A 10,874-nucleotide genomic window follows, 5' to 3' on the forward strand; every position below is an offset into this window, starting at 1 on the left:
GAATGAGAACCTTCGCTATTACTCGTAAAAGAGGTGCAAGGGACAAATTCTGACAACCAAGGCTAAGGAGAACTGCTTGACAAAGGTAAAGAAGCCCCTGAACAGGCTGAGGTATCCTGTAGAGCCGGGAATGATTTGGATCTTCTCAGGTGAAAATAACTTCTCCTAGAACGAGTTGTACAATACCCAGAACAACAGGTGACTTGCCTTCAACCCATGTAATTTTCCACGTATCATGAAAACTAAGTTCCTCCAAACTGTGGTGGTCAATCGGTGTCTTCAGTGAGGGTGACGTCATGCCGCCCCACATCTTTGAACAGGGTTTTAAGCTCAATCCAGACGGCTAGTTGAAGCCGGAGACTGTGGTCAAACCTGGACTGGAGAGGGTTGCTACTAGAAGGCCATATATGTGACAGCAGGATTCAGCTTCTTGCCATACCACCGGAAAGAGTCAGAAGTTGTCTGAGAATTTCTAAGTCTTCAGCTGCCCCAATTTCTTGTCACCTAATTCCCACCAATTGTAATTCCATAGAATAATGTGGGATGCGGCTAAGAAAGACACCAACATTTCTGCTTCCAACACCAAGGCATTTTGCCTATAATTTGAAATAAAAAATATTAATGGGCTAACTTTTTTCTAATTTGCTGTTCGTTGTTTCCGTCAAAGACACCATTTATTTGGGTAAATGACATAGATAATTCTTTCTAGTTAACTACCTACGGGTAGTAAGCTAGGAAATTCTTACATTCTCTCGGTGTCTCATAAGTCAGACCGCCACATAGTCCCAACAAACAAAATAGAAAACGCATTATCCCAGAAGATGGCGAGAGAGATGCGCTGGAACAATCACTCTGGCTCACGGATTCGCTCAAGTGGATAACCATCTCCACCCCGAGAATAAATAAATACAAAGATACAGTAGTAGCCAGAAGCAAAATGCTTTATTTACCAAAAGAAAAATATATATATATTTGTTTTAGAATATATATATGCTTGGAATTATATATATCTCACATACATTTGTGAAAGCCTGAAGTTAGCAACAGACGTTGAGAAACCATAGCTGGAATTTACAAAATAGGATTTGGAATGGCAGGGAGACAGCAGACAGAACAAGAATTGTGTTGTGGACAATGGCATTTTGGAAGTGGTCACATGGTGGGGGTCAAATCAAAGCAGTAGCCAGTCAATGTGGGAGGAGTGGCCTATCAGGCAGAAAGTGGGAATGGCTGGACAACGTTGAGGTGGTGGCCGGTCAGAGCAGGGAGAGTAGCTGGTCAGCCATGGAGGTGGGGATGGAATGGCCAGTAAGGGGTTAGCGGTGGGATGGAGGAGACAGGAATATATAAATATATGTATTTTTACTTTTAAAAAAATGCAATTCTGGCAAGGGAGGCAACTTGAGGTAAGAAAATCTGGTGACAGAATTAAACGATTAGGGAGGGTGTCGTATTTATCCAACCTTCATTCCACTTCCAAAGAAATAAGGTAGTTTGATGGATATGGTTGGGGTATGTTATAGATAGAATCCAGCAGTGGCAATACCAGCCCCAGATACCACAATCACAAAACTAGCCCTTATTTTTCTCTCTCATACATACTTTATTCCTAATACTGACACAATACCAAACGTTTTGGAAGATGGGCACAGTTGATGAAGTCGACCCCTAGTATTTTGTTGGTACTTTATTTTATAGACCACGAAAAGATGAAATGCAATGTTGAACATGGCAGGATCTGAGTGTAAAACATTTTGTCCAACTCTGCCAACACTATCATTTCACCAATTATAATCATGGAAGAAGTTAATTAGGCATAAGGGTAATTATTGAAGAAGAGAAAAAAACAATTATCTTTTTTATTTAATGAACCACTCTCAATCTACCATCACCACACCATAAACACTTAATTTATCAAATCCCAGAGGAATGAAAGGTAAAGTTGACCTTGGCAGGATTTGAACTTGGAATCAAGAATGATGACTGGAGGGGGTTTTGAATACTATACTGTACTTTTAAGTCCAATATTAAACCGCTTCAGCAATTTAAAATATCTTTATGTAGTAGTATGTGTGGTAATAGAAATACAACTAATAATAATAATGGTGTCTGATTGAGGTACAAGGCCAACAATTTTGCGGAGAGGGAATTAGTTGATACCAACCTCAGTAGACATCTGGTACTTTATCAACTCTGAAAGGATAAAGCCAAAGTTGCCCTTGGCAAGATTTGAACTCTGAACACAATAATAATAATAGGAACAAAGCTAAAAATTTAGGGAGAGTACACAGTTGGTTCAATCACCACCTCCACACCCACTGTACTAGACAGTACCATGGTTGTACTTTAATCCTAGAAGGATGAAATCAAACTGAACTCAATGTTAAAGGTTGTAATTATATACCATTGGACATTATGTCTTAATAAGTGCATAAGGAGAACAGGGAATCATAGATGTAATGACTAGTGTATACTGGATCCTCCAAGCTCCTTTCTAAGCAGACAGACAGACCAACCAACCCTTGACTCTCCAATATCATGACAAGACAGAGAGACTGACCAATTCTTGGCTCTCCATCCTCCTAACTAGACAGAGACAAACTGACCAATCCTTGACTCTCCAATCTCCTGATTAGACAAAGACAGACCAATCCTTGACTCTCTGATTGCCTGATTAGACAGAAAGACCAATCCTTGACTCTCCACTCTCCTAACTAAACAGCCAGACTAATCCTTAGCTCTCCACTTTCTTTCCAAAATAGACAGACAGCAAGGCCTACCCATGATTCTCCAACATCCTGACGAGCAAGACAGACCAATCCATGACTCTCCAGCATCTTAACTAGACAGAGAGAGCCAGACCAATCTGTCTCTCCACTCTTCTAATTAAACAGAGAGACACACCAATCTTTGATGCTCCACTCACCTAATTAGACAGACAGACCAATCTTTAACTATCCACTCTAATTAGACAGCCAGACAAATCCTTGTCTCTCCACACTTCAAAATAGACAGACAGCAAGTCCAACCCATGACTTTCCACTCTCCTATCTAGACAGGCAGACCAACATGTGGCTCTCCAACATCCTTTCTGGATAGGTAGACTTACAGGCTGGCCAACCAATCCTTGACCCTCTCCTCTGAAGATAGCTAGACAGACAGACAGATCTGACATTAAGTTACATGCAAACAAGCCAAATAAAGTAATAAATTATTGCACCATAGCAACCATAGCTGCTGCAATTATATATATGTATGTATATGTGCAGACTGCAATGCATGTGTATGTATACATGTGCATGTATGTATACACATTGCCACAATAATACTTTTTATGTGTTCATATATATATATATATATATATATCTACATACACACACACACACATATATATATACATGGACACAGACACACATATATTGCCACAACGATACTTTTTAGCCAGTCACTATCTCTGTTTAACGTTTAACAGCTGCGTGTTTAGCCCTCGCCTCAGTGCTGGGTACCACTGCTGCATGGTGACCTTAATTTGATATATCCAAGAGGAGATTTTCATCAATGCGGACAGTGGTGAGTTCACAGGACAAAGGAAGAATTTGTAATTAAAGAAAATAAATAAAATAAATAAAATAAACGGGAAAAAAAGAAAAAAAAAAACAATATTTATTTTTATTATAAATGGACTGCCAGAAAAAAGAGAAAAAAAAATATGGATTGTTCTGTACTGAGCTGTACTTGAGGGATTTCAATCCTCAGCAAGAGCCATCACGCTGAAGTCCATTTCCTCGGGGTCCCTAGCCATAAACTTCTTCACCATAGCTGCAGCAGACTGAAAGAGAACAGCATAGATGTTTAAATTGAGTTTAATTAAACACCAATTAAGGAGGGGCTGGGTGAAGAATAGAAAGTCGTGGTTTATAAATGATGCATGTGTGTATGTATACATGTGCATGTAAGTATATACACACATGCATATACCTATATATATATATATATACATACATACACATATATATACACTCACACATACACACACTCACATACATATACACACACATGCACACACACACATACATACATACATACATACATACATACATACAAACATGCACACACACACACCTATCATCATCATCATTGTTTAACGCCCGCCTTCCATGCTAGCATGGGTTAGAGGATTTGACTGAGGACTGGTGAACCAGATGGCTACACCAGGCTCCAATCTGATTTGGCAGAGTTTCTACAGCTGGATGCCCTTCCTAACGCCAACCACTCCGAGAGTGTAGTGGGTGCTTTTACGTGCCACTGGCACGAAGGCCAGTCAGGTGGTACTAGCAACAGCCACGCTCAAAATGGTGTATTTTATGTGCCACCTGCACAGGAGCCAGTCGAGTAGCACTGGCAACGATCTTGCTCGAATGTCTTTACACGTACCAGGAAGGCAACGCTGGGCACAGGTGCCATCACGATTTCGCTTTCACTTGCTCCAACAGGTCTTCGCAAGCCGAGTTTCGTGTCCAATGAAGGAGACGACGTTGGCATGGGTGCCAGCCGTAGAATTTAGTTCGATTTCAATATATATATATATATATATTTATTTTATTTTTTTTGTCAGTGGCAACTCCAGCACTTGAGCTGCTTGGGCCTTAACCCAAGTAGAAACTTAGTGAAGTGAACATGTATTTGCAAGCTGATTTAATTTCAGCCAACACTGACTTCAAGTATGTAAATTGCAACCAATAACTCGGGCTCCTTTTATTGAGCCTGGTCACAGTTCATTTATTTTCATTCAGCATCTGGCGGTCATCTTAGAGGTGTCCTGTGTCAAAAAATATCATTTGAAGCAGACGTTCTCTCAATATCGTTCACACGCAATTGACTTAGGCTCAAAAGTTACAGCCTAAGTTGTTATCTATAATCACAAAAATAATTCAAATCCAATGTTTTCTTGAAACAATACATTCTACAGAGATTAGGATTTAAATTCCAATCTATAAAAAGCTTCCATTCTGCAATATTCTTAAATGAATAAAAAACTATCTAGCAACTCGGGGGTAATACGAACGAGCCTGGTAGGTGTAAAAGACTAACTGATATCTCTTGTCAAGAGTACAGGCGACAGATTGCTGATGTTTGTTGTGCACTCTGCTGTCGTTATTTGATTGCTGTTATTCTGTGTGTGTGTGTGTAAAGACCAGTTATGTTTTGCAGGATTGCTTTATTTTTACCCTTAACTTAGAAATGGAGTAAGACATATTGCTACATACAAAAAATAAGCCACTTGGGGCTAGAAATATTGCAGAAAAACACGAAATTTTTTGAGCAGGCATGTGTCTTATGTGAAATCTGTGATGAGCCCGAGTGATGCTGATGACCTGGAGTTGCCTCTGATATATATATATATATATATATATATATATATCAGAGATATAGACATACCTCTAAAAATGACTCCTTATTGATTTCTCCATGGCAAACTGGTCCCTCTTTCCTACCATCTACAAATAAAGAAAGATAAAATGTTAAATGATACATTATATGCACATCTTTTTGCACCAGTCTGCTTGACTGACAGTTTGAATTCTTGATTCAAAGTCAAGTTACCAACATATACCACCCAGTCTTTCGCTCACGCTTTCTCTCTTTCCTTCTCTCTTATTCACACACACTCTCTTTCTTGTGGGGTTTTTTAACTCTTTTGACACCAACCCACTTGGGGAGGCCCCTTGTTCTTGTTTTAAAATGATCAAAATTAAACCTTATATATAAAACCTTAAATCCAGTCATAAGGTTTTGGTTAGCCTAGGGCTATAGTAGAAGACACTTGCTCAAGGTGGGATTGAACTCGGAACCATGTGGTTGAGAAGCTAACTTATCACACAGCCACACCCCTGTGCCTATATACAAATGTACTACATTTCCGACAGTTATTATTTGAACTAGATAGAGAGCGTAGATAAAACAATGTGACTGTCAAAACAACACCGTAACACTGACAACACCCTAACATTGGTTGCACCAACTGATGTATCAACAAACAAACTTTTTCATAGATACTCAACCAGCTAGACATAGTAGTCAAATCTTTCTCAAATCACACCGTGCAATTTTAACCCTTTTCATGCTCATCTAAGATTGCCCCTGGTTTTGTGATACAAAAGGCTGTTCTAAAGTGATATGAATTTTCATCAAAATTTCATGTTAACTCATATTCTAAATACTAATGTAATAATCCTTTCTGTTATAGGCACAAGGCCTGAAATTTTTTCGGGGATGGATGTGGTGGTGGTGGGGTCACATCTAACCCACTCAACTGGTACTTATTTCATTGACCCCAAAAGAATTTGAACTCAGAACATAGTGACAGGCTAAATACCACTAAGCATTTCATCCAGTGTGCTAACGATTTCTACCAGCTTACCGCTTGCATAATAATGATCAAGTTATTTTATGAAATTCTTCACTGTTTCAAAAATTTATTTAAACCAAGACTGCGTCTCAACAGAAGTATGGTGACAAAAGAATTAAATAAGTATAGGAGCTAGATAATGTGATCAAACATAGCTCTTAAAAAATGAGACATTCACAACTGGAATGCCTTTGAACATAGGCCCACATGATTAAGATCGAATTAGGACTAAATAGTGACAACTACAGCCAGCTTAGGGCATAAACTGAACAAGCTACAAATATGAGCCTCAGTCAGAACCATTCATTAGTTTAACCCAATTAACAATGACTAACATTAACAAATTAGGCCTAATTATTAGCAAGATTATTATTTACACAAGCATGTAAGGTTTCATAATTTTATAATTATGCTTAAATATCCCACCTACAAGCAGATAGGTTACACATCTTGGCAGCATTTTTGCAAGTTCAACAGTAACAATTACCAAACAGAGCCCCCACAGGTTCCAAGATTTCAGGGCCTCACCAGCTATAAATTAGGTTATGATCTCTAAGCCTTCTCTTTAGTGTAGGATGAATTTGTTTAACCCTTTCATTAATGTATTTATGTTGAAATCCATGTCTTTTCATCATCATTACTATCATATAATATCCATGTTCTATGCTACCATGGGTTAGACAGTCTGATAGGATCCAAAGAACCAGAGGGCTCACCATGCTCCAATATCTGCTTTGGCATGGTTTCTACATTTGAAGGTCTAACGCAAACGACTTTACAGCATGTACTGGGTGCTTTCTAGTGAGGGCACCAGCACTAGTGAGGGCACCATGCAGCTTGAAAAACTACAAGCCCTGGGGATGGTGGCTTTATGCTAGATGAGGGGTGAAAGCAGAACAGGTTTCTTGTTGTAGAGGAGATACAGGATTAATAATGAAAATCATGAATTCAGGATACAGATTAATATGGAATTCTGGTGGAAGGTTTTAACAAAGAACTTGGGTGGGGGGAGTCTCGGGGGGAAATTTGGTATCTAAAGGGTTAAGTGGTACAAAGTGGTGCAAAGATAACAAAGCATGGTTTTTGGAGCAGAACGCATCAGCATACTGACATTCGTGCCACTTCAGAGCAAGTTAACTACCAAAGGAAAATAAATATTATTTTGAGCGAGGAAGCAAGCAAGTTTAGTTATCAGACCTGATTTAGTAGACGTAGGGTCTCAGAAACGCAGTAACTTTCAAGGTCTTTTCTTCTTTTTAATAATAAAGAGACAGGATTCAGTTTAAATTTGGCTGCTATTTTTAAAAAAAGTTGATCGATTAAGTAGAAGCTTATAGTTCAGTAGAAATGTCACTGAACCATCAAATGCTCTGAAAATATAGAGTGCCATAGCTTATTGAACAATCCCATACTCACCACTGACAAAGGGTGAGTGTGTAGGGGATGGAGAGAAAGGGGAGGTGTGTGTGTGTGTGTGTGTGTGTGTGTATACACATGTGTAAAAATTGCCAAAAACAAATATTTGTATATGCATTAAACACCTACATATACAAACCTATATACATACTCACAGACATACATTTACACACACACACACACACAATTTTTTCTAATAACAGAGTAATAACTTGCTTCCAAACAATGAACTTAATGGTGTACAAATAGCAACAACAACAGGAAGATTCCTTTTGTACTCTGTACACGGGAGCATTGCAAACCCATGAGGAGGAGGGGAGTGAGAAAAGAGGAGAGAATATTTGAAGAGCAAGCAGAAAGTGGCTGGAGATAAGTTAAATTTCACCACCACCACCACCACCACCACCACCAATAATAACAATAATTATCTTTTCTATTATAAACACAAGGAAGGCCTGGAATTTTGGTGAGGAAGAGGCTAGTTGATCACATCAACCCCAGCACTTAGCTGGTACTTATTTCATTGATACTAAAAGGATGAAAGGCAAAGTTGACCTCAGCAAAATTTGAACTGAGAATGTGAAGACAGATGAAATGCCATTAAGCATTTTGTATGGCACAGTAACAATTCTGCCAGCAATTTCAAAGGGGAGGGGATTAAATTAGTTATTTTAATCCCAATGCTTGACTGGTACCTTATTTTATCAATCTCCAGAAGGATAAAAGGTAAGCCCCCAGAAGGATAAAAGGTAAAGTTGACCCCAAGATGATTTTAACCCCAAATACAAAGCCAGAACAAATAATGAAAATAATGTTTTCTGACTGAGATACAGGACCTGCAATGTTAAGTAAAAATGGATCAAATCAACCCTGAAAGGATGAAAAACAGCACTGCTCTCAGCAAGATTTGAACACTTAATGTAAAAAACCACAACAAATATTAAATAACAATGATCCAATAAAAAAAAAAAATAATAATAATGGTTTTGAGACCAGTAAGTTCAAAGAGGTTAATTAGTACCCACATACATCTTCAGTAGATGACTGGTACTATATTTTATCAACCTTGAAGGGATGAAAGACAAAGCTGACCTCAGTGGAATTTAAAATCTTTTGTAAAGAGCCAGAACAAATACTAAATAATAATAATCCTTTCTACTAAAGACACAAGGCCTGAAATTTAGTGCGAGGGGACTAGTTGATTAAATCGATCCCAGTGTTTCAGTGGTACTTAATTTATCAACCTCAAAAGGGTGAGAGACAATGTTGATCTCAGCAGAATTTGAACTCAACATGTAGCAACAGGAGAAATACCGCTCAGTATTTCGTCCAGCATGCTAACAATTTTGCCAGATCACTACCTTAATAATAAATAATAGTAATAATGATGATAATAATAATAATAATAATAATAATCCTTTCGACTATAGGCACAAAGCTTAAATTTTTTTTGGAGTAGGGACTGGGTGCTAGTTGATCCCAGTGCTCAACTTGTACTTATTTCACCAATCCTGAAATGATGAAAGGCCAAGTTAACTGTAGCTGAATTTGAACTCAGATTGTAAAGGCAGACAAAATGCTGCTATGTATTTCGTCCAATGTGCTACTGATTGTGCCAGTCGGCTGCCTTAATAATAATTCTAATATCAATTATCATTTCTCATATTGGAACAAGGCCAGCAATTTTGATGGGGGAGCACTAGTTGATTACATCGACCCCAGTGCTCAACTAGTAGTTAATTTTTCAACCCCCGGGAAGGATGAAAAGTAAAGTCAACCTTAGTGGAATTCGAACTCAGAATGTAAAACCAGAAATGCTACAAAGCATTCTATCCAGCATGCTAACAATTCTGCCAGCTCACCCACTTAACAATAATGAAAAAGTTAGGTATATTTATCCAGGTAATATAAATGAAGATAAAAACCATAAAAAAAAATGTATAAAGAAAATGAACTGGCATTTAATTTTTTTTTTTTATTTCATTTTAACATCAAAGAGAAATACAGAGTTTGTTAGATTAACACTAAGACTACTACAACTACTGCTACCTGTTAATATAAGGACAACCACCACCACCACCACCGTTACTGCTGTGTGAGACATTTAAGATCAGTTGCTAGGAAATTAACTTGGTTATTTACACAAATATAATAAAAAGTGTTGGTAGGTGGTGGCCACCATGACAAACAGGAGTTTATAGGGAAAAAAATCTTTTTTAAATAAAAAAAAAATGAAAAAGAAAGATCAAGATTCCTTAAAGCTGATTTATTTTATTTTTTATTATGATTATCATTATTATTATTATTATTATTATTATTGCTATCAAAGAGTTTTTGAAGCTTCTTTTCCTCCCCGCAATCTAAATACAAAACTTGTTGCATGGAGAAAAAGCATTTGAAAATGTCATCAGATTTCACAATAGAAAGCGAAGTTAGGGGCAAAATGGGTGAGAGAGATGAAAGTGAAAACTTGGGGGGAGGAGGTTAGAAACAACACCCACGTCTCTCACCTATGAAACTACCATAATAGTATCCAGTAGGCTACTCAAACAGGGTACTTTTCCCTTGGCCATGTTGCTTTATATTCACAATCAGTGATATTACATTCAGCCTATTTCTCTCTAAAGGTGCAAGGAAAGCATGGCTGTGTGGTTAGGAGAGTTTGCTCTGCAATCTCGTGATGATTTGGGGTTCAATTTTACTGTACAGCAACTGGGCTGGCCAACATTTTGTGAATGAATTTGGTAGAGGAAAATCATAGGAAACCCATTGCATATGTAGGTGTGTAAATGTCTGCCTGTATGTAAATATATGTGTGTGTGTACCTATATGTGTACCTATTTGTGTGTATGTGTATGTGCGTGCGCCTATGTGTGTGCGCCTGTGCGCACCTTTGTGTGCGTGTGTGCCTGTGTGTGTGTGTGCGCCTATGTGTGTGTGTGCATGCGCCTATGTGTGTGTGTGCATGCGCCTATGTGTGTATGCTTGTGTATGCGTGTGTGTTCCTATGTGTGTGTGTGTATGCCTCTCTGTCCGTCCATCCAGATCG

At 38.2% G+C, this 10,874-nt stretch overlaps 1 protein-coding gene across 1 annotated transcript in view; it reads right to left on the minus strand.

Moving 5' to 3' along the window:
- Positions 1-920: 920 nt before the first annotated feature.
- LOC106878213 (ubiquitin carboxyl-terminal hydrolase) overlaps positions 921-10,874 on the minus strand; it is a 23,688-nt gene continuing 13,734 nt past the window's right edge. The window contains exons 5-6 of the mRNA XM_052969133.1: positions 5,440-5,498; positions 921-3,829 (exon numbers count right to left, since the gene is read on the minus strand). Coding sequence (XP_052825093.1) covers positions 3,746-3,829; positions 5,440-5,498 — 143 coding nt within the window. The 3' untranslated portion in view covers positions 921-3,745. The remainder of the gene's footprint in view (positions 3,830-5,439; positions 5,499-10,874) is intronic.

This window comes from Octopus bimaculoides, chromosome 7 (genome assembly GCF_001194135.2).
Source record: "Octopus bimaculoides isolate UCB-OBI-ISO-001 chromosome 7, ASM119413v2, whole genome shotgun sequence".
Taxonomy (NCBI): domain Eukaryota; kingdom Metazoa; phylum Mollusca; class Cephalopoda; order Octopoda; family Octopodidae; genus Octopus; species Octopus bimaculoides.